This window comes from Sinohyriopsis cumingii, chromosome 2 (genome assembly GCF_028554795.1).
Source record: "Sinohyriopsis cumingii isolate HCF-2022 chromosome 2, ASM2855479v2, whole genome shotgun sequence".
Classification (NCBI taxonomy): domain Eukaryota; kingdom Metazoa; phylum Mollusca; class Bivalvia; order Unionida; family Unionidae; genus Sinohyriopsis; species Sinohyriopsis cumingii.
The window spans coordinates 43,967,203-43,992,859 of NC_142962.1; the positions used below are offsets into that span (position 1 = coordinate 43,967,203).

Genomic DNA, 25,657 nt, shown 5'->3' on the forward strand with positions numbered 1-25,657 from the left:
TAATGGTAGAGGAAGAACATGGGAAAAACTCCGGAAAGAACCACCGACCCACGAGAAGCTACTGGCAAGCTTTCACACACACCCGCATTGGCTGAATCCGAGGCTCCAACCCACGCAGACAGAGGTGAGGTGGCAGTGATCTGTAACAGAGAGCGCTTTAGACCACTCGGCCAATCGGGGCCCTGTTGTGTATGCTGTAGTGTATTAAAAATGTTGATCAGTGCATGACACATTAATTCTTATTACTTTGACAGATTGTTCCATTAGTGTGAAATATGGCTAATGTTTTTTAGATTTTTGACAGATTTTTCCATTAGTGTGAAATACGGCTAATGTTTTTAGATTTCAGTTTACCTAAGAGTCTATTTGTATATTTCAGTTTACACTGGGTAAATGACCTTCCAGGATGTTTTAGACAGGTAAGTGTACAGAACCAGTACTGTTTATCCCCCACCGGGAGCATAGCAGAAGGGAGCATATTGTTTTGCTGCTGTCTGTCCATACACATGCACACCTCAATGTTTATGAGGCCATCCTGAATTAATTTTAACATGATAGCACAAAAACTATTAATTATTGAACCATGAAATTTTACACACATTATTATGTTATAAATAGATAACTTGATACCATAATACTCACTTATGAGTCAGCTCAGCTTTAACTCAACCTCTCCCCATTTTAGGGATACAAAAGCCAATTCTCTTTGACCATCATATAAGTTGGTGTGTATTTTGCAAGATAGATAGGAAGAAAAGAACAAAACCAGTATTAAATACAGTTATACTACTGTTACTGAGTTGACAATATTGTAAATAAAATGACAACTTACATTTTGTCGATCTTCATGTAATAAAATCCAGAAATCCATTAAAATCCATAATGATTGACATTTTAAAAAGATTTATATGACAAATCCATTAATTCAGTTATAGGTCACTTACCAGCATAGAAACTGTAGTCCTAAATGATCCAATTCACAATATTCTGTAAATATTAATACCACACATAAATGTTATGTCCACATTTTTCTGATTCATATTATCCTATGAATGCCACTATCTAATGTCATCAGCTACCAAATCTAATAAATTGTCCTGATTGGGTGATAAAGTTAGAAAACCTCCATTTTTGCCTTGCCATGGTAAATCATCGTCTAATTGTCATAGGGGCCCCGAGTGGCCGAGTGGTCTAAAGCGCTCGCCATTACGGATCACTGCCATCTCACCTCTGTCTGCGTGAGTTCGAGTCTCAGCCTTGGCTAACGTTGGTACGTGAGAAAGCCTGTCAGTAGCTTCTCGTGGGTCGGGTTTTTTTTCCTGGGGTTTTCCAGGGTTCTTCCTCCACCAATTATACTGGCCGCCATGTATACCCTATCTTGTGCTGAAAAATGGCGTTAATCCCTGCAAGATCAACATCTAATTGTCATAAATAATATCCAGATCCATTTCTTGAGCTACAGTGCAGGTGGTTATTTGCAGACTTTGCCTGGGCTCTGTCAGTAATACTTTAATCATACAATTTGTTGTATTCCATTTGGATTAATTTTACTTCAGTGTATGTAATGGATGCAAGGGTCCTGTAATATATGAACATATTCACTTGGATTAATTTGACTTCATTGTATGTAATGGATGTAAGGGTCCTGTAGTATATGAACATAATTTTTTACAAGACAGGTCTCCAATTTGTGAATTTCATCTTCACTGGTAACCTATGAAAGAAAATATATAATGATTTTAGTTTACCTTCGCATCAAGCTCCTGGTTTTAACCATGTGTTTGTTATTCATCATTCATCTGGTATGCATCATGTGTCTGTCAACATTTACTATTTTCAACTTTAAAAGAGTCACTTAACCAATTTGAACCCAGATTTACAGTGAGCTTCAAGACCTATCCATTTTCCACAGTTGATGCATATTGACCATCAAATATGATGGCGATTAAACCCAAAAATTTAAAATCTAATGTTTAGTCTAGGCTGTGTTTTTGTGCCAGGTGCTAAAAAATGTTTCGTGGCCAGCACAGATATGACATTGTCAAAATAATTGGCATAAATTTTCTCATATCTTTGCAGCCATATTCCTGTTCATGAATTTAGCCCTCTTCCTGTAGGGTATATTGTGTGGAGGAGTATTTGACTTACAGAGACAATTTACTTAGACTGGTTACATTGTCAGCAATATATTTGACATAGCATCGTTCACACTACATGTAAACAGATGGTCTAAAGAGGGTTCCTCTTTTAACCTATTCCACCAATGTGGTCAAATCAAATGAACTTTATTACATTTTATTATTTTTTTATATTTTCTCTATTTAAACTACTGAGAATGTTACCATGCAGATAAATATAACTCTGAAATCATTTAAGCAACCTCTTCTCAAAAGCAGGTCACTATAATTTGACCAAAGTGATCAGAGGGCAGCCTGTTATCAAGCCCTTTAAAATTTACACATTGATGCCACTCTGTCATTGAATATGGCAGTTATAATTATTTCAGATTATTTGACCAATTGCTGTTGCATTGGGCAATGAGACTAATGCGAGTGATCTTAGGACACATTGGGCCTCTTGTTATAGATGTGGTCTATTAATCTCTTTTTACAATGACAATTTTATTTAAGCATTAATATGTATTGATATTTTAATCTTTGACATGAGACAGATGTGTCCAGTCAGTAGAACTAGGCATTGACCATGTCAGTCAATAGAACTAGGCATTGACCATGTCAGTCAGTAGAACTAGGCATTGACCATGTCAGTCAATAGAATAGGCATTGACCATGTCAGTCAATAGAATAGGCATTGACCATGTCAGTCAATAAAATAGGCATTGACCATATCAGGTTCAACAGGGGATAGAATTAGGTGGAGTAGACTTCAACCTTTTCTTTTTTTGTGGGGAAATACAGAGTTAGTACAAGACCCTTATAAATCTATCTTTGTTCTGTATTGATTCAATGAAATGCCTGCTAAATTCATACCCTTTGTATCCTTTCCACTTGCAGATCATTTTGAATATCCTTAAACTTGTTTAATGTTGTTAACAAATTTATAGAATTTTTTTTGCTGTCAATTTCAGATTCATAATGCCCTCAAGAATGATGGAGTCTTTATTGGGTGCTTGTTTGGTGGTGATACTCTGTATGAACTGAGGGTGTCTTTACAGTTAGCAGAAACTGAAAGAGAGGGGGTAAGACTCTAATTTTACCAATTGGCAGCTAAATTACCAAAGATTCTATTTCTGTTGGAAAATATACAAAATTTGACATTTTTTTAAAGTGCTCTTTTCAACTTTTCCTTGAACTAGTTTAGTATACACATTTATAATGTGACTACATGACATGTAACTTTCCTTCTGGTTGACAGGTCAGAGGTCAATGTTGCATGATGTTGTAAATGCCAAATTCTTGTATTTCCATGAATTTATAGGTTGTCATATGGCAATTTTTCATATCATACCCAACATTAACCCAAGAATCTCACACCAGCATAAGGACAATTTTAATATTGTATTCATCATTTAACCAAGAATCTCACATCAGCATAAGGGCAATTTTAATATTGTATTCATCATTTAACCAAGAGTCTCACATCAGAATAAGGGCAATTTTAATATCATACTCACATTAACCCATGAGTCTCACATCAGCATAACAGCAATTTAATATAATACCCATCATTAACCCAAGAGTCTCACATCAGCATAACAGCAATTTGATATAATACCCATCATTAACTCAATAGTCTCACATCAAAAGAAGGGCGTTTTTTATATTGTACCCGTCATTAACCCAAGTCTCACATCAGCATTAGAGCAATTTTCATATCATACCCATCATTAACCTGAGTCTCACATCTGCATACCACCACCACATTTATCAGATTAAGTGCCTTCCAATCCCAACCAATTCTCCTTTAATTCTGGAACAGATCTGAGTTATTTTGATAGAAAACATAGACACACACTTTGGTTTTGTAAAACTAGATAATATTTGGTTTTTGACATGGCTGAGTTTGTTTTTATTTTGTCACTCCCATTTATGGGTTTGCCAGTAACTAAGTCAAGGCTAAATGAAAAAGGTTTGAGAATGTTGACTTGGTTGTATATATGGTGTACTTTTAAAAATTTAAATTTTTCAGCTCACAATAGAAATCACAATGGTATTATGGTTGATTGTGACAAGTTATCCAGGTTACAATGATATTGAAATGATGGTGACAGATGATATTGAGTTACATTGATATTCTGATAATTGTGATTGGTGATACTGAGTTACAATGATATTGAGATGATGATCACAGGTGATACTGAGTTACACTGTGATGGTGGCAGGTGATACCGAGTTAAAATGAGATTATTATGATAGTGATGGGTGATACTGAGTTACAGTTTAAGTGCATCCTTGCAACAAACATTTTTCTAAGGACATAGTGATTGTACTGTTAAATTCGGACAGGATTATTCTGTTGTAGTAATAAACCTCACATACTGAACTCATATCTCATTCAGCGGTAAATCAACCTTAGCTACAGAGTCTGTTGGCAGGTAAATTCAGCATATGGAAGACGTGATTTGTATTCAGCAGTAAGTCAACCTTACCTACAGAGTCTATTGGCAGGTAAATTCAGCACATGTAAAAGCTGATTTGTATTCAGCAGTAAGTCAACCTTACCTACAGAGTCTATGTGCAGGTAAATTCAGCACATGTAAGAGCTGATTTGTATTCAGCAGTAAGTCAACCTTACCTACAGAGTTTATTGGCAAGTAAATTCAGCACATGTAAGACCTGATTTGTATTTAGCAGAGTGCATTGTGTTCATTGTTTGTTTCATTTTTACTCAAGATGAAGATGATTGACACTCTAAATGAGTTTTCAGGGAACACAATACAGCAGGCCTGCCAGCAGTTGATTGTGTATTTATTCATTTCAGGGCTTTGCACCACACATTTCCCCTTTCACAGATGTCCGAGACTTGGGTAATGTCCTAAGTAGTGCAGGGTACACCATGTTAACAATTGTAAGTGTCAACACAGCTTTGTATTGCAACTATTCTTACACTTCATTTTATTGATGTTTAAATTCAGTTTGTACTTTATGTCATATGATAGTTTATTTTCCTTAGGTTTAAGCAAAAAATATCTTGTGATACCCTCTATCCAGCTGCCCATACATCTGTCAGTACATGACTCAGCTCTTAAACAGCTAGGTGAAAATTGACCAAACTTGATACATTTTCCATGTGGTAACTATCTGCAAGTAGTGTATAATTTTTGGAATCAATTTTGGTATCCAAATATATTAAAACTTATATGTATGTAGATTGTAGAGGCTAACTTTGTACACGCATAGATTTTTGCACCCTGTATACATACTGTTATACTGAAATCATGCCACTTGATGAGGGGATTAATAGGCCACTGTGGCCCATATTCATGAGTAGCAAAAATTGTAATTTAACTTTATTTCACAAGCTTTGTTCATGAAATTTAGAATCATCAAACTAGATGATTGTATGCATCTATTTCCATACAGTTACAACAAACAAATGTGACCATGACCTACATTGCATCTTACTGGTTTAAGTTGTTGTTTTTTTACATTTTACTCATGGCAACATGTTTTCTGCACCATGTATAAATACTGTTATTCACATGAGTTTTTGGCATACTATAGTATCCTACCTAAAATCACAAAACTAGGTAAGGAGATGTATCTTAATAAGTACTATACCCATTTTGCAAAACGAGGTCTCTGTGATATACATCTTATTTTTTGTAAAAAGATGTCTCTGTGATTTTCATTTTGTGTTTTATCTACTTTGCTTCAATGTTTTGTTTAAAGTTCATTGATAAAGTTCTGTTCATCTTATGATCGTGAAACTTGATTTTTGGATGCATCTTTATTAGTATTACACCATTTCAACCACAAAAGGTCAATGTGACCCACATTTTGTGTTTTACTAAGATGGATTCAATATTTGTGTTTAACTGATGACCACATAGATTTATCTATGCAACATCCTAGCCTGCACAGAAGTTCTGTTCTGACCAGTGCAGTTGGAAGTAGGAATAGATGTTTATCCAGTGGTAAAATTTTCATATTAATGACTTTACTTTACATTGCAATAGATTACCTTCGCATGGTTAACTATGTATTGTACACATGAATGATTATAGGAGATGAGTGTGCTTTTCATGTGGTAGCTGGACAAATGAACCATGTGCTGTCTGATATATTAGCCAGACAAATGGATAATGTGGTGTCTGATATGTTAGCTTGATAAATGAGCCATGTGCTGTCTGATATGTTAGCTTGACAAATGAGCCATGTGCTGTCTGATATGTTAGCTGGACAAATGATCCATGTGCTGTCTGATATATTAGCTTGACAAATGGATAATGTGGTGTCTGATATGTTAGCTTGACAAATGAGCCATGTGCTGTCTGATATGTTAGCAGGACAAATGAGCCATGTGCTGTCTGATATGTTAGCTTGACAAATGGATAATGTGGTGTCTGATATTTTAGCTTGATAAATGAGCCAGCTGTCTGCCTTGTCAAATGAGCTATTTGCTGTCTGATATGTTATTTGACAAATGGATATTGTGCTGTCTGATATGTCAGCTTGACAAATGAGCCATGTGCTGTCTGATATGTTAGCAAGACAAATAGATAATGTGGTGTCTAATATGTTAGCTTGACAAATGAGCCATGTGCTAATTTGTTAGATTGACAAATGAGCCATGTGCTGTCTGATATGTTTGCTTGACAAATGAATAATGTGATGTCTGATATGTTAGCGGGACAAATGAGCCAGTTGTCTGTCTGATGTTAGCTTGACAAATGAGCTATGTGCTGTCTGATATGTTAGCTTGACAAATTGATAATATGCTGTCAGATATGTTAGCTTGATAAATGGATAATGTGCTGACAGTGCTGTCAGATATGTAAGCTTAACAATGGTTATTTGCTGTCTGATATGTTAGCTTGACAAATGAGCCATGTTCTGACAGTGCTGTCTGAAATAATAGCTTCACAAATGAGCCATGTGCTGACAGTTACGTTGATAGGTTAGCTTGACAAATGAGCCATGTGCTGTCTGATATGTTAGTTTGACAAATGAGCCATGTTCTGACAGTGCTGTCTGAAACAATAGCTTGACAAATGAGCCATGTGCTGACAGTTATGATAATAGGTTAGCTGGACAATTAACCATGTGCTGTCTGATATATTAGCTTGACAAATGAGCCATGTGCTGTCTGATATGTTAGCTTGACAAATGAGCCATGTTCTGACAGTGCTGTTTGAAATAATAGATTGACAAATGAGCCATGTGCTGACAGTTATGTTGATAGCTTAGCTGGACATATGATCCATGTGCTGTCTGATATATTAGCTTGACAAATGATCTATGTGCTGTTTGATATGTTAGCTTGACAAATGATCCATTTGCTGTCTGATATGTTAGCTTGACAAATGTCTTATGTTACTTATTTAGGCTTGAATAAACAGTAACAGAAGAAAGAGTGAAAACAATAAGCTTTAAAAAATTTAACAAATAATTTATTTCCCTGGAAAAACTAATAAAAATGAAAAAATATAAGAATCAAAAAATATTCCAAGAATAATCCATGAATTAAATTTTAGAAGTCCTAGTAATGTAATGTTCTAATGAATTCAAGTTCGATTCCCAATGAAAAATCCAAGATGGAAGGCGATGACGTATACTGTATCATTTGTGGTGTTGTAAGGTCTACAGTTCTGTGTTATTCACAAACAATAATCCAGTGTTTGAATTATTGAAATGTCTTTGTCCAAGAATTCTGTATGAGCATTCAAATATTTCCAGGAAAAAGAATTAATCCTTTTGAATCCAAATTATTCAAATAAGCATTAAAATGTAATTCCCATAATGACACAACAAATGAAACACCTTTACATTGCAGTGTTTAGAAGCCCAACTGAGAGATATCTATATAAACAATGATAATACAGTAACCCGAAATGAACAAATTTCGTGGATACAGGTCAACTTTTCAGATCCTTCTAGAAGTATTTACGTCTAAAAGCACGTAGTCCTAGTATGACCTTGACAAAAAACAATCATTTTACTCTTAGAATAAGATAAAAATAAAAACTTGTTTACTTATCTCAGTGATTTCTGAATTAAGGTCGGGAACTAGATCAGCTTTAAGTGTTTACAACTGAAGAATCAAGGTCAAACTATTTTCTGAAAAAATATTGAGTTCCTAGTAACAAAATTACATTACATTGACATGTAATGAAATAAAAAAATTAAAAACTTACAAACAATTAAATTAAATCAAATATAAATTAAATCAAATATACATAACAATTGATCCATGTGCCATCTGATATGTTAGTTGGACAAATGGTCCATGGGCTGTCTGATTTGTTAGCTGGACAAATGATCCATGTGCTGACAGTTAAGTTGATAAATTAGCTGGACAAATGAGCCATGTGCTTCTGATATGTTACCTGGACAAATGATCCATGTGCTGTCTGGTATGTTAGCCTGACAAATGGATAATGTGCTGTCCTATATGTTACCTGGACAAATGATCCATGTGCTGTCTGATATGTTAGCTGGACAAATGATCCATGTGCTGTCTGACATGTTAGCTTGACAAACAATCCATTTGCTGTCTGATATGTTAGCTTGACAAATGGATAATGTGCTGTCTGATATGTTAGCGGGACAAATGAGCCATGTGCTGTCCTATATGTTACCTGGACAAATGATCCATGTGCTGTCTGATATGTTAGCTGGACAAATGATCCATGTGCTGTCTGATATGTTGTCTGGACAAATGATCCATGTGCTGTCTGATATGTTAGCTGACAAATGGATAATGTGCTGTCTGATATGTTAGCGGGACAAATGAGCCATGTGCTGTCTGATATGTTGTCTGGACAAATGATCCATGTGCTGTCTGATATGTTAGCCTGAAAAATGGATGATGTGCTGTCTGATATGTTAGCTGGACAAATGATACATGTGCTGACAGTTAAGTTGATAAATTAGCTGGACAAATGAGCCATGTACTTCTGATATGTTACCTGGACAAATGATCCACGTGCTGTCTGGTATGTTAGCCTGACAAATGGATAATGTGCTGTCCTATATGTTACCTGGACAAATGATCCATGTGCTGTCTGATATATTAGCCTGACAAATGGATAATGTGCTGTCCTATATGTTACCTGGACAAATGATCCATATGCTGTCTGGTATGTTAGCTGGACAAATGATCCATGTGCTGTCTGATATGTTAGCTTGACAAACAATCCATTTGCTGTCTGATATGTTGTCTGGACAAATGATCCATGTGCTGTCTGATATGTTAGCTGGACAAATGATCCATGTGCTGTCTGATATGTTGTCTGGACAAATGATCCATGTGCTGTCTGATATGTTAGCCTGACAAATGGATAATGTGCTGTCTGATATGTTAGCGGGACAAATGAGCCATGTGCTGTGCTATATGTTACCTGGACAAATGATCCATGTGCTGTCTGATATGTTAGCTGGACAAATGAGCCATGTGCTGTCTGATATGTTGTCTGGACAAATGATTCATTTGCTGTCTGATATGTTAGCTTGACAAATGGATAATGTGCTGTCTGATATGTTAGCTGGACAAATGAGCCATGTGCTGTGCTATATGTTACCTGGACAAATGATCCATGTGCTGTCTGATATGTTAGCTGGACAAATGAGCCATGTGCTGTCTGATATGTTGTCTGGACAAATGATTCATTTGCTGTCTGATATGTTAGCTTGACAAATGGATAATGTGCTGTCTGATATGTTAGCTTGACAAATGAGTCATGTGCTGTCTGATATGTTAGCTGGACAAATGAGCCATCTGTTGACAGTTATGTCAATAGGTTAGCTGGTCAAATAGATCTTAATACACGTCTGAGGCGTTTTGCAGAGATGATATACAATTCAAAAAGTTCATTTTTTTCCTGGGTGATTCTAAAAGAAAACTAGATTTATAAAAAAAAATTGGATTCTTGCAACTGTTGGCCTAATATAATTATTGTCAGTATTTGTATTTTGCCATAATCTCTGATATGTCAAGACTTAATTGCAGGTAAAAATTAGTGTTATTTCATTGAATATGTTCTTTTCAAGGAATTAACAATTTCAAAAAAATTCTTTTTAAAGTAAACTCATTAACACACGACAAATTAGTAGCTATGTTTCATTTTACTTTGTCTCTTTGTAGGATGTAGATGAGATAATCATGAAGTATCCATCAATGTTTGAATTGATGCATGATTTGAAAGGTAAGATTGACCAATTTACTATGCATAATTACCCACTCACCAATAAAATGTATGCATGATCTGAAAGGAAAGAGTTGGCCAAGTGGTCAACAGCACTTGTCATTACAGATTACTCATAAGTCTCATCTCTGTCTGGAAGACTTCTAGTCTAGGCTCAACCAGCATGGCTGTGTGAGAAAGCTTATCAGTAACTTCCCATTGGTTGGTTGTTCTTTCTGGGATCTTCCTCCATCAGATACACTAGCTGCCATATATAACCTATCATGTGCTAAACAATGGTGTTAAATTCAATAAAACCAAACAAAACAATGAAAGTTAAGATTTTTGTCCAACTTACTATACATATTTATCCACATATCAAAAATTTTTTTGTAGGAAAATAGAATTTCATTTACATTACTCCCTTGTCATAATGGCGTATGCTAGTATGAACTGAACTATTACCTATGTCATTTAATCTGTAACACTGGACAACAAATTTTTACAAAAGTCATGTTACTGAAATAAAATTAGTCAATTCTTATCAATTTTTATGTGCTGAACACGAATATGACAGTCAAATTGCAAAATTGGCTCTAGTTTTTTTGTAATCTGCAAGAAATTAATGTTTACATAACGAAATGCATTCCAATAGTAAAAGGTCAACTGTAATAGCCTACCTATAAAAAATCAAGTCATTGACTACATCTTAGATTTCTTCGCCTGTCTCTTGTACAGCTGTTCGGGAGCATCTCTGAGGAGTGTCCAGCAGTAGTCAGCCAGCATTGTAGTGGACCATTTTCCCTGGTATCTTTGTTCCATTGTTGCGATATCTTGATGAAAACATTCGCCGTGTTCATCACTAACAATACCACAGTTGCTAGGAAAGAAATCCAAATGGGAATGAAGGAAGTGAATCTTTAGAGACATATTGCAGCCAAGTTTCTTATACTTCATCAACATGTCTTCTACTAGTTCCTTATAGTTTTCTGCCCTAACATTTCCGAGGAAGTTTGTAGAAACTAGGCGAAAAGCATTCCATGCTTGTTTCGCGTCACCTTCCAGCAAGTTGTTGAACCGGTCATCTTTGAAAAGCTCTCGAATCTGAGGACCCACAAAAACTCCCTCTTTAATCTTTGCTTCGCTGAGTCGAGGGAATTTTTCATGCAGGTATCGGAATGCTGGCAAAGTCCGGTCAATGGCTTTCACGAAGTTCTTCATCAAACCTAGTTTGATGTGAAGGGGTGGTAGCAAGATTTTCTGAGCCTCAACCAGAGCTGGGTGTTGGATATTCTTCTCTCCAATGGCTACATTCTGCCTGTGAGTCCATTCCTTCCTCATGTAGTGCATTTCCCTTGCTCGGCTATCCCACTCGCATAAGAAACACATGTATTTTGTATATCCTTGCTGCAGTCCCATTAAAAGGGCAACTACCTTCAAATCACCACAGAGGTGCCAGCTGTACTTGTTATACTCAATGGAATTCAGTAGCTGCCTTAAGTTATCGTATGTCTCTTTCATGTGGACAGCATACGCTACTGGAATAGATGGAAGAATGTTTCCATTGTGCAAAAGCACAGCCTTGAGACTCAGTTTCGAAGAGTCCACAAATAGTCTCCATTCTTGTGGGTCATGAGTGATTTTTAAAGCATTCATGAGGCCCTCAATATCGGAACAGAATATCAGATTACTTTCCTTTCTGAAGAAAGGCTCCAATTGCTGGTGGCGCTTTCGATATGCAGTAATTGTGACATCTTCTTCTAGAAGATTCCATTGTTGGAGTCTTGATCCTAGCAATTCTGCCTTGTTCTTTGACAAGTCCAAATCACGAATCAGGTCATTTAGTTCTTCCTGTGTTATTCTGTGTGGGGTTGATGATGCACCACAGTGAAAATCTGGATCACTGCATGCTGATGGACCAGGAGAAGAACAGGTCGACTCACCTTTGTCTTCGTCAGATGAATCAAGAGAATATTCTGCTGGAGGTTCTGGAATAGGAAGTCCCTCACCATGTGGAACTGGTCTCAATGCAGACGGAATGTTTGGGTAGACTATTCTCGACTTCTTTCGCTTCGTTATTCCGCCGGAAAGAGGAGGAACCAAGCAGAAGTAACAGTCATTTAGGTGGTTGCTTGGCTCTCTCCACACCATTGGGACTGCAAACGGCATTGATGACCTTTTGCAATTCAACCACTGTGAAAGCTGTGTTGTACATGTAGCACAGCATATATGCGGAGCCCAAGGCTTGTCTTGGTCACCAACCTTGCATCCGAAGTAAAGATGATATGCCTTCTTCACTTGAGAATTGATACTTTTCTTCTGGTTGGCAAATGTCACTTCCCCACAAATATAGCAAAAATTGTCCGCGGTATTAACACACTTTCGAGGCATTACTGTTCTTTATTGTACGTAAATGGATAAAATAATAAGTTTTATGTAACAGTAGCTTGAACTGTCTCGCACAACGTCTAAAATATTTTAAATGCTGAACCTATCTGATTGGGCTTTATATAGTACACTGCTTACGTCAGCTTCAGCAGCCGCCTGGCATTAGTATAATAGGCCTACACATGTATAGTACACTGCTGACGTCAACTTACTTCAGCAGCCGCATGGCATTAGTATTGCATTGCATCAGAAAATGATGCAATCAACTGTGGATGATGTGAGCATGATGGTATTATGCAATGTTACATCATTATTCCAGATGTTGCTGCAGTCCTACTGGAGAAATTTACACAGTGAAACATAGAAAATGAGGTATATGAATATCTTCAAAACGAGAGCCAATACAAATTTTTCACGGTTATATTCGTGTTCGGCACACCAAAATACTACAGATTAGGGCCTTTTCAAGTCAGTAATGATTTCACTGTTGACCAGTGTAATATAGACATATCAATAACATAGTGTGGGGCATTTTTTTTATCACCAGCACATTGAAAGCTTCGCAATCTAATATATATGCGACCATCACTAAATATCATTTACAACTTCAAATGGGCATAACTTCAACATTTTCCATATATTTTTATAAAACATTTGTCGGATCATATTATGTTATAATATTGTCACTCCATCCGTATGAAGGTACATCCCATTTCCTATTTCATTTCCCCACAGTAACACAGTCTACAGTTACCAAACTTTAATGGCTTCTGCTTTGGACAAATAAAAAGTCTATTCATGCTGGGTAATGAAAAAAAAACAAAGGTCAAGGACTGGAAGAAGAAAATGGTTTCCACACAATAACATTAGTTTTGCAAAGCATACCTAGAAGAGGTCATTTGATTATGGTCAAGAAGACATGGCTCAGGGTCACTGCAACTAAAAGAAGAAACATAACATCAGTATTAGACCATGTACCTTGACCAAAGTCTGGGCTGACATGCATTTTCAGTATTGAAAGAGGTCTCTTCATTTTGGGGTCAGCGGGTCATATGTCAGGGTCATTGACTAAAAGAAGAAAAATGGTGTTTGCACAAAAATTACAGTTCTTAAGACTGTACCTCCAGCAAAGTTTGTGGAGTAACTTACGAGTTGGGTAGTAAAGAAGCTTATTGATTTGGGGTCAATAGGTTAGAGATCAACGCCACTGTGACTGAAAGAAGAAAATGGTTTTTGCATAATGTACCTTGACCAAAGTATGTGGAGGTCTTGTACTTAAGGGGTCAAAGGTCAAGGTCATTGTAGCTTAAAGAAAAATGGGTTTAGCAAAATCACATTGGATCAAGAGTATGTTCCTTGACCAAACTTTGAGTTACTTCAGGGTTTTGAAAATTTGATAAATGTTTATTAAAAAAACCTTTTTTTACATTGTACTCAATACATACATTTTTAATAATTACACTTAAGCATGGCAATGTAAATTATGACAGATAATAATGAAATAGCTCATTATTTGTTTATATAGATTTCTTTTTTCTCTCAGTCTCATTCACATGCTTGTTACTTTTTGTTTTCTACCCTGCAAAGTAGAAGTAAATCTAAAAAAATTCTGTAATCTTTAACATGGAAATGAAAGATCAAGAACCTTGTAATAGAAACTCTGATGAATAATAATGATATACAGTAGTGGACTGTATGTTTATGTATATTATTTTTTTCAATCACATGTTTATTATTTGGCCTACATTACCTCAATAAAGAGGGGGCCCTGAGTGGCCGAGTGGTCTAAAGCGCTCTCTGTTACAGATCACTGCCATCTCACCTCTGTCTGCATGGGTTTGAGTCTAGGATTCGGCCAATGTTAGTATGATAGAAAGCTTGCCAGTAGCTTCTCGTGGGTCGGTGGCTCTTTCCAGGGTTTTTCCGGGTTCTTTCTTCACCATTAATACTGGCTGCCGTGCGTAGCCTATCATGTGCTGAAAAATGGCATTAAACCCTACAACAACAACAACAACAACCTCAATAAAGACAATAAGAAAATAATGGTTTCCTCAAAGTAAGTTTACTGTCTAAACCACATAACGTGACTAAAAGGTTCAGGTAAATCAACCATTCCATACTAGTGTATTGATAGGAACTGTTAAACACAGGTTAGGAGTGTAAGATTGCATGCCATTCATAGTTTTCTTGTTTACACACACACACACACACATTGATTAATTGATTGTCCTCCCCTCTTTATTTGATTCTATACAACATTATAAGCCAATAAGTAAACATCAGCTCTGGCAAAAGATAAGTTTGTGGGTATAACAAACATCCTTTTAGGGTCGCCAATGCTGTTTGCATGGAATGTTTAATTATAAATGATCATCTTGAGAAGGAACTAAAGGAAAGACAATTTTACAAGTTATTTGGTATAATAATGGACAACTGTGTATATTGATAAATTTATATCAAAATTAAAATATGACATCCTATGCATTTGAATTACTTGTATCATAAAAAAATAAGAAACTACATGACAGGCTGTCTTTTTTGGTTACTAACTAAATAGATTCCTGCAGCTAATTGTACTTATATTGTCTATGCAATAAACTTTAATAAGGAAAGTATGGAATATATAAACCAAGGGATGTCAGAGGTATTTAACACTACTGAATATAGACTTCAGCTGGAAGGGAACAACATTGTTTATTGAGTATATGTTAAATACAAATTACTGACTGAAAATGAAAGTTTGGTATGTCTTGATGTTGAATATGCAGGGTAGCATTGTATGCATTACTGTACCAATTCACCTCTTAGTCTTGATGTTGAATATGCAGGGTAGCATTGTGTGCATTACTGTACCAATTCACCTCTTAGTCTGGATGTTGAATATGCAGGGTAGCATTGTATGCATTACTGTACCAATTCACCTCTTGGTCTTGATGTTGAATATGCAGGGTAGCATTGTGTGCATTACTGTACCAATTCACCTCTTAGTCTTGATGTTGAATATGCAGGGTAGCATTGTATGCATTACTATACCAATTCACCTCTTGGTCTTGATGTTGAATATGCAGGGTAGCATTGTATGCATTACTGTACCAATTCACCTCTTGGTTTTGATGTTGAATATGCAGGGTAGCATTGTGTACATTACTGTTCCAATTTACTTCTTGGTCTTGATGTTGAATATGCAGGGTAGCATTGTATGCATTACTGTACCAATTCACCTCTTGGTCTTGATGTTGAATATGCAGGGTAGCATTGTATGCATTACTGTACCAATTCACCTCCTAGTCTGGATGTTGCAAGGCATTTCTAGTACAGACATTTTCTCCTAGTGAGAGGAAACATTCTTTTAAAAATTATATTGTTACTCAGAGTTTTATAGGATTTGTTCTTTCAGTTATTGACAATAATCAGTGATTACTTTTGTATATAAAATCAGGTATGGGGGAAAATAACTGCTCCTGGTCCAGAAAACCCATGCTACACAGAAACACTATGGCAGCTGCAGCAGCTATATATAAAGGTAATAAAACAAATATCTTTAATATGATATTTAGTTCATTTTGTAAAACAATTAAGTGTAATAATTAATTTTTTACATGCAGAAACAAATTGTTACCTGTATGTAAGTACTTCCACCCATGAGGTGTGTTTATTACAAATAGAGTTATTTCAAAATATCAAAGAATGTCAAATGCTTCCCTTGTAAAATGTGACGTGTTAGGGTTTTGGAGGATAAATATCTTCCACCCACCCAACACACCAACCAAAGGCCTATTGATTCTGGAACTGCTAAGTCTCAGGTCATGGTCACTAAAGCTGAAAATGTGTTTTTTCCTTTCTGCATCAGTTATGTTTACTTGGCTTCATTTTATCAAACTTCATTCTAAGGTTGAGTTGTGAATGGTCAAGGTCACTTGTTCCAACATTGTAATTGTTTTGGTTTCCACTTGACAAGTCAAGTTTCCTGGATCTAGATTTCATAATACTTCATTGGCAGCCTTAAGTTATGCAGAGGCACTTCCAAGTTGGCTCTCAAATACAGAAGACAAAGCTCTAATACATTTGTACTGCAGCTCTCCTAGTTACATTTAAAGTCAAATTGTCTGGCACTGAAATTGCAATATTTGTTACACAATGTCAGGTTTTGATAACTATAGGTCAAAGTCATTTGAAAATAAAATTATGTTCATTTTACATTTGTAATAGTAATGGTTGGTCTGTGAGAATCAACCTTTCCTCTTATGACTAGTTTTAACTTACAAGACTTGTTTGAAAGAAAAGTTGTTGTTGGTTTTTTGCCTGGAAGAACTATTATTATCTGATCATTCCATTGTTCATGAATAGGTATATCTTCAGTAAACTCATCTTTCTTTTTTATAATTCACACGAGTCAAACTTTTTTTGATACCAACATTCTAGCTATTCACCCTCTATTTTACATTCTTACAAAGAACCATTCCTTTACATGCATCAATTTAACACACTAGGATGAATATCTTTTTCCAAAAACTATGTATTGCATATTTTATCATCTAAACTAAAACCATATACAAAAAGACTGGTATGTATAATGCTATGTTCATTGTTCTCCTTGTTATAGATATGTATGGGGATGAAGAAGGAGTTTTGGCGACATACCAGATCATCTATTTTATTGGTTGGAAACCTGATCCTAGCCAGGTAAATACATGATAGGTGGAAGTAAATTGCTTATGGGACATATTCTGTCTTGTGTTGGTTGTATTGCTTTCTGTCTTGTACTGGTTGTTTTTTCTCTCTGTCTTGTGTTTGCTGTATTGTTGTCTCAGTTATTCTTGACTGTATTGCTTTCTCTGTCTTGTGTTGGTTGTAATGCTCTCTCTCTTGTGTTGGCTGTTTTGCTGTCTCTTGTGTTGGCTCTTTCCACTCTGTCTTGTATTGGCTGTATTGCTCGCTGTCTTGTACTGGTTGTATTGCTCTCTGTCTTGTACTGCCTGTCTTGTACTGGCTGTATTGCTCTCTGTCTTGTACTGGTTGTATTGCTCTCTCAGTCTGTCTAGGTTGTATTGCTTCCTCAGTCTTGTGTTGGCTGTATTGCTGTGTCTTGTGTTGGCTGTATTGCTTTATCTTGTGTTGGTTGTATTGATCTCTCTGTCTTGTGTTGGCTGTATTGCTCTCTTAGTTTTGCATTGGCTGTATTGCTCTCTTAGTTTTGCATTGACTGTGTTGCTGTCTCGGTCTTGTGATGGCTCTTTTCCTGTATCTTGTATTGGCTGTATTGCTCTCTGTCTTGTACTGGCTGTATCACTCTATAGTCTTGTCTTGGTTGTATTGCTTCCTCAGTCTTGTGTTGGCTGTATTGCTGTCTCAGTCCTGCATTGGCTGTATTTCAGTCTGTCTTGTGTTGGCTGTATTGCTCTCTCCATCTTGTGTTGGCTATATTGCCCTTTCAGTCTTATATTGGCTGTATTGTTCTCTCTCTGTCTTGTGGTTGCTGTACTGCTCTCTGTCTTGTGTTGGCTATATTCCTCTCTCAGTCTTCTGTTGCCTGTATTGCTCTCTCAGTCTTGTATTGGCTGTATTGCACTCTCGATTTTGTGCTCACTGTATTGCACTCTCAGTCTTGTGTTGGCTGTATTGCTCTCTGTCTTGTATTGGCTGTATTGCTCTCTGTCTTTTGTTTACACTATTGCACTCTCTGTCTTGTGTTGGCTGTATTTCTGTCTGTCTTGCATTGGCTATATTGCACTGTCTGTCTTGTGTTGGCTGTATTACTCTCTCAGTCTTGTGTTGGCTACATTGTACTATCTGTCTTGTGTTGGCTGTATTGCTCTCTGTCTAGTGTTGGCTGTGTTGCTTTATTTTGTGCTGGCTATATTGCTTTCTCTTGTGTTAGTTGTATTGCTCTCATGTGTGTTGGCTGTATTGCTTTCTCAGTCTTGTATTGGCTATATTGCTCTCTCAGTCGTGTGCTTTTTGTATTTCACTCTCTGTCTTGTGTTGGTTGTATTGCTGTCAGTCTTGTGTTGACTGTAATGCTCTTTCAGTCTTGAGTTGACTGTATTGCACTCTCTGTCTTGTTTTAGCTGTATTGCTCAGTCTTGTGTTGGCTATATTGCACTCTGCCTTGTGTTGACTGTATTGTCTCTGTCTTGTGTTGACTGTATTGCAATTTCTGTCTTGTGTTTGCTGTATTGCTCTCTCAGTCTTGTCTTAGCTATATTGCACTCTCTGTCTTGTGTTGACTGTATTGCACTATCTTGTGTTGGCTGAATTGCTTTCTCTTGTGTTGGTTGTATTGCTCTCACTTGTGTTGGCTGTATTGCTTTCTCAGTCTTGTGTTGGCTGTATTGCTCTCTGTCTTGTGTTGGCTGTATTGCTGTCACTTGTGTTGGCTGTATTGCTTTCTCAGTCTTGTGTTGGCTGTATTGCTTCCTATCTTGTGTTGGCTGTATTGCTTAGTCTAGTGTTGGCTGTATTGCACTCTCTATCTTGTGTTGACTGTATTGCTCTATCAGTCTTGTGTTGGCTGTATTGCTGTCTCTGTCTTATGTTGACTGTTTCTTTCTGTCTTATGTTGGCTGTATTGCTCTCTCAGTCTTATGTTGGCTATATTGCTCTCTCTCTGTCTTGTGTTCACTATGTTGCTTTCTCAGTCTTATGTTTGCTGCATTGATCTCTCAGTGATGTGTATGTTGTATTGCTCTCTTTTGTGTTGGCTGTATTGCTCTCTCAGTATTGTGTTTGCTGTATTGCTCTCTGAGTCTTATGTTGACTGTATTGCACTCTCTGTCTTGTGTAGGTTGCTCTCTTCGTATATTGTGCTTGCTGTATTGCTTCTTCTTGTGTTGGCTGTATTGCTCTGTCTTTCTTGTGTTGGCTGTATTCCTGTCTTGTATTGGCTGTATTGCTCTCAGTCTTTGATAATATAAAAAAGACAAGTCCAACTGCAAACAATAAAGACTGTGATCAGCCATTGGATTATGCATCAGCAGATCAGGGTCTCTGCTGTTCATTTGTTTAGTACTAAAACGAGAGCTTATGAGCACAAGTCCATCTGTTAGCAAAAGCTTTTTATCGCTGTCCCTCATAAACTACTTGAAGGATTGTCATTAAATGTTATACACACATTCATCCCATGGCCTAGCTGGTCTAAATGAAAATGGTATTGATAGATGTCCAATACAGCCAACAGCCATCTTGAAAATCTATCCATATTAAAACCTATCATATATAGTGATGTAGGATAAGGAAATCCAGCCTGAAGGAATATAATATATATGCATTAAAAAAGGGGGCTTTGCTGAGTTCATGCCCACAAATTATTACCTTTGGTTAAGATATACTGTCTTGAACTAAACTTACTGTTCAAAAACCATTATATGTTGCCTTATTTCCCTAAGTGCAAGCCATCCAAAACATTTGGACAGTCAACTTGCTGTCAAGCAAAACTTATTTGCAGCACTCTTTTTTATGGCATGTCTTTTTGTATGTTGTCCATTGTCCATCAACATTTATGGCATGTCTTTATGTCTCTTGTCCATGAACATTTGCTTGTTACTGCTCTGGAACTATCATTTTTAATCTGATTTTGGAATGCAGGTTTACATCATCGTTACGTTGGACAAGTTAAAATATGAGAGAGATCTACGCATCTTGATAAGGTCATCTTGTGTATCGTTGTTTGAGATTGGTCTGGGGGCCATATTTCTGATCTGAGTCTGATTAGACTTGGAATGTATGCTTATATCTTCAAGGTCACAGACAAGATCAATGATGAGATGAGCTAGCTTATGATTAACTTGATTTTGGCTGCCCTATTTACATGTGTAAATGGCAGTTTAATTTACTGTCTGTAAACACTTACAAAGTTGGTGACCGTGTAAATGAGAATATGCATGTGACTGACAGTGATGCAGGAAATACCTATTCAGATTAAATATATAATATATATTTTAACATCTCTGCTTTAGTTGGATTTTTCTATTAATTTTTTTCTTAAAGTATTGATCTTTTTTGCATCACTAGGAAAAGACGCCTAATTTGATGAGAATTGGTTGTACTTCGCATTACACGATAGTACACCAGGTTGAATTACTAATCATTTTATTTAAAAAAGTATTTTAAAGTTGGCAGTCACTGCATAGTTTTCGTCAATCATTGTAAAAATCATGTGCTCATGTCTAGGTAATACATATGTTTGCATTATTGATTCAGTCATTATTAACATACATATATGATATGTGTAGTAACACAAAATAATATGATGATGATTTTACCCAAGTTATCATACGTTAACAAAGACATTTTCAACAAACTGAATCCTGTTATAATTGATAATAATTTTACCCAAACTATAAACAATCCACACAATTTGGTGAAGGTATGTGGTTTAGAACTTAAATTTTTTGGCATAAAACATTGATCATTTTTTTAGCAAGAAATCATTAGACTTCCCTCTGATTTATTAAGTTTTGTAATGGTAGATATCAGAGAGCTCCAGTTATTGTTTTGAAACAAAACAGGAAAACATTATAAATTGTAGGCTTCATCTATTGGCAAACTATACAAATTTAGTATGAACTCAGAAACACAAGGTTTGAAGTTATGAAATTAAACTAAGAGCAATAATGACAGATGATATAATATGAATGTAATGGCATCATAAAGAATTGTGGTGCACCCATCAAAACACTCTGGATGTAATAGGATGTAGGATAAGTCACATTTCTGAATAGGCATTCCTACTGGGAGTCTTAGTCCATAATCCAACCTTTTTTTTTTTACACATTTAGTTTTCTTTTATTTGGAGAGAGCAAGATACAGAGACAGAGAATAAGTATATGATGTTTGTTTTGATTTTCAGCCCAAGCCTGTAGCTTGGGGACTAGGTTAAGTTTCCCTATGGGATATAGACAGAATAATTATATGATGTACGTGTTGATTTTCAGCCCAAGTCTGCAGCTCGGGGATCAGGTCAAGTCTCCCTGAAGGATATAGACAAGCTGAATGAACTAGTTAAGGACCTGGGAAAACTGAGTGATAACAAAGATCCGGGGAAGAAACAATGAGGGGTGATTGTAAATGCTACAACAATTGGTTATTATTATGTCATTGAAATTCTTTATCCTGTTTACAGTAATTTTCACCATTTTAGTGCCACCCTTTTTTATGATATAAAGGTATAATCTTTGCTTGTGTACCTTTTTAAAACTGGTTACATGGCATGGAATATGCATTGAATGTCTTGAACAGAATATAAGATGCTGACTACTGTTGATTTATAAGTTGCAGGACAACTTGGGTTTCTAAAAATTGAATCTTGTACATTTTAATTTCAAGTAAACAGGCACTTTGTCAAGACTGACAGTTTATCAGCCGAATTTTAAAAAGAATAATTGCTGTGTATTTTCTGCCTGAAGTTGAAAAAATAAACCAGGTAATTGCAGTTTTGTATTTATCTGAAATCCTCTTGAAAAGGAGTTATTATTATTTGTTAATGCAGTTAACTATTTTTTTAGGATAGTTTACGAATCTGTCAGCATATATTGTACATTTTTAGTCCCTAAATGTTAATAATTTAAATGGGAATGAATACAAGTATAATTAAATTTATTGGAAATAAAGAGTCTTTTGTTTGCTGTTCACCAGAATTCCATATTCCACATTGTACTGGCAGTCTCCATATGCATTTACTTGAAAAAATGACCACATAGCTATTCCATATAAAATGATAACCCTGAGGACTTTGATATATTGGATAGCCTGTGTATAGAGCATCATCTAATTAGGGACTGGCAAAAGATGACTTTGATATATTGGATAGCCTGTGTATAGAGGGTCATCTAACTATGGACTAGCAAAAGACCACTTTGATATATTGGATAGCCGGTATATAGAGGGTCATCTAAGGACTGGTAAAAGACAACTTTGATATATTGGATAGCCTGTGCATAGAGCATCATCTAACTAGGGACTGGCAAAAGACAACTTTGATATGTTGGATAGCCTGTGTATAGAGCATCATCTAACTAGGGACTGGCAAAAGACAACTTTGATATATTGGATAGCCTGTGTATAGAGGGTCATCTAACTAAGGACTAGCAAAAGACAACTTTGATATATTGGATAGCCTGTATATAGAGGGTCATCTAAGGACTGGCAAAAGAAAACTTTGATATATTGGATAGCCTGTGTATAGAGCATCATCTAACTAGGGACTGGCAAAAGACGACTTTGATATATTGGATAGCCTGTGTATAGAGGGTCATCTAACTAAGGACTGGCAAAAGACAACTTTGATATATTTGATATCCTGTATATAGTGTTACCTGAAGACTAGCAAAAGAACACTTTGATATATTGGATATCCTGTATATAGAGTGTTACCTGAAGACTAGCAAAAGAACACTTTGATATATTGGATATCCTGTATATAGAGTGTTACCTAAAGACTAGCAAAAGAACACTTTGATATATTGGATAGTCTGTGTCATCAGGGTCATCTAACTAAACAATAGCTGGAAGAATAGCAAGGTTAAGCAAGATGAGAATTGGATTAGCATTTGGGTCCCAATTCATCATATTTATGCCCCACCTCTACACAGCAGGGATATGTATTAATCCTCATGCCTGTTCCATCCAGCACTTGTTAGTGTAGCTAGTCCTGCAAGCTTTGCAGGAGTTGTCCTTTTTCTCTTTGTAGCAGTGTACGACAGTCTCAATAGCGCAACAAGTCCTGCAGATTTTCATTGATTACCGTACAATTTGGTAACTATTGTGGTCATCACCTTTAGATGTGCATATTAACAGATCACTTTGCAATTTTCTTTTGAGTTATTCGCCTTTGTCTTACAACAGTGTATGACCGTCTTGAAAATGCATCCAGTTTCGGGGGTCCCAAGTGGCCAAGTGGTCGAAAGCACTAACCATTATGGATCACTGCCATCTCACCTCTGTCTGCATGAGTTCGAGTCTTGAGCTCCACTAGTATGGGTATATGAGAAAGCTTGCCATTATCTTCTCGTGGGTCAGTGGTTCTTTCCGGGATTCTCCCGGGTTCTTCCTCTACCATGTATAGCCTATCCTGTACTGGAAAATGGCATTAAACCCTATAACAACAACAACAGCAGCATCTAGTGTCCAGGTTCTTAATGGGTTGCTGTGGTGAAGATGTGCATACTGTTGAATTGCAATATTTAAAAAATAGTTATCTTGTAGATTTATGCAGCAGCTGACATAGTCTTAAAAAGTGTTTGTCTTGCTTATGTTTAATGAATCCTTGGAAACTTGATACATATTCTTGCCATCATCTAAAAATGAGCATATTATGTTCTTGTGGTTTTTGTAAGAGTTGTTGCCCATTTTTACTTGCAGCTGAATGTATTGTATGATAGATTGTTTGTGACTACAACTACTCTTGCAGCTTCTGTTGGATACCTTTGAACTGTATGACATATTATGGCCATCATCAGAAGATGTGTTAGTTGACAAATCATTGTACTCAGTGTTTTCAGAAGAGTGTTTAGCTTTTCTTGACTGTAGATTCATCTCCATAATGGAGAAGAGTTGGCTGGTAAATTTATATGAGCAAATGAATCATCATTATCTTAGTTTATTAGAGATAATATTCTGTAAAATTTGTTTATAGCATAAGTTTTCCACAAATTTCAGAGAAACCTATTGAAACTTAACCGACTGTTCATAAACAATATTTGGGAACATCTAAAGTGACTATGTACAATGTTAAACAAGCAACAGTTTAATATAGGACAATAACTTTATACAGGTTTTCCACTGCTTAATGTTGACACCCTTTAGTTTAAACTTAAAATTTACGTTTATATTGGCACTCCAAAGATAAAGAGAATTTGGATGTATGTACTGCATAGAATTTGGACATACTGCATAGAATCTGGATGACTGCATAATATTTGGATGACTGTATAGAATTTGCATGTACTGCATAGAATTTGGAAGACTACATAGATTTTGGATGTGCTGCATAAAAGTTGGATGCACTGCATAGAATTTGGATGACTGCATAGTATTTGGATGACTGTATAGAATTTGGACGTACTGCATAGATTTTGCATGTACTGCATAGAATCTGGATAACTGCATAGAATTTGGACATACTGCATAGAATTTGGATGTTCTGCATAGTATTTGGATAACTGCATAGAATTTGGACATACTGCATAGAATTGGATGTTCTGCATAGAATTTGGACATACTGCATAGTATTTGGATGACTGCATAGCATTTGGATGTACTGCATAGAATTTGAATGTTCTGCATAGAATTTGGATAACTGCTTAGAATTTGGACATACTGCATAGAATTTGGATGTTCTGCAGATTATTTGGATGACTGCATATAATTTGGACATACTGCATAGAATTTGGATGTTCTGCATATTATTTGGATGACTGCATAGAATTTGGATGTACTGTATTGAATTTGGATGTTCTGCATAGTATTTGGATGACTGCTTAGAATTTGGATGTATTGCATTGAATTTGGATGTATTGCATAGCATTAAGCACATCAGGTTAATTAGCAGATAAAGCTAACTATATTTACTTCTGAAAAACACGTTCATCAAGAAAACATTCAATTTGTACCATTTTCTTTGAAGAAACCCTGTTCCAAGTTTGTAGTCGACTGCTGTGTTATTGCATTAAAACAGAAGATAACACAACATGGTGTCAGAAGTGATCATAATTGAGCTCGCACATGGATCGTAAATGGATATTTAGAAAAAATAGTTTTACAATCCGCGTAATATTTTAAATGAATTTCAAATCTTAAAAATGTTGAAAATTCTGCATATAAACTTAATACCTGTAAAATGGATCTTTTGGGCATGCCAACCCCTACCATGGACTGGGGAAATTCCAACCTTACCACATCATGGGCTAAATTCCAACAACACTGAGCATTTAATGGACCGATGAGCAAAGGAAGTGATGCAGACAA

The 25,657-nt window shown here is 36.1% G+C and overlaps 1 protein-coding gene across 2 annotated transcripts in view; it reads left to right on the forward strand.

Moving 5' to 3' along the window:
* The window catches only part of LOC149804735 (arginine-hydroxylase NDUFAF5, mitochondrial-like), a 49,254-nt gene extending 26,952 nt beyond the window's left edge, over positions 1-22,302 (forward strand). Inside the window, exons 5-11 of one of the 2 annotated variants that reach the window (XM_089943635.1) lie at positions 380-419; positions 3,089-3,199; positions 4,942-5,028; positions 10,267-10,327; positions 16,134-16,217; positions 17,298-17,377; positions 21,628-22,302. In XM_089943635.1, the coding sequence (XP_089799761.1) occupies positions 380-419; positions 3,089-3,199; positions 4,942-5,028; positions 10,267-10,327; positions 16,134-16,217; positions 17,298-17,377; positions 21,628-21,747 (583 nt within the window). In that variant the 3' untranslated portion in view covers positions 21,748-22,302. The remainder of the gene's footprint in view (positions 1-379; positions 420-3,088; positions 3,200-4,941; positions 5,029-10,266; positions 10,328-16,133; positions 16,218-17,297; positions 17,378-21,627) is intronic. The other variant, XM_089943646.1, reaches the window with a different exon arrangement.
* The last annotated feature ends 3,355 nt before the right edge of the window (positions 22,303-25,657 follow it).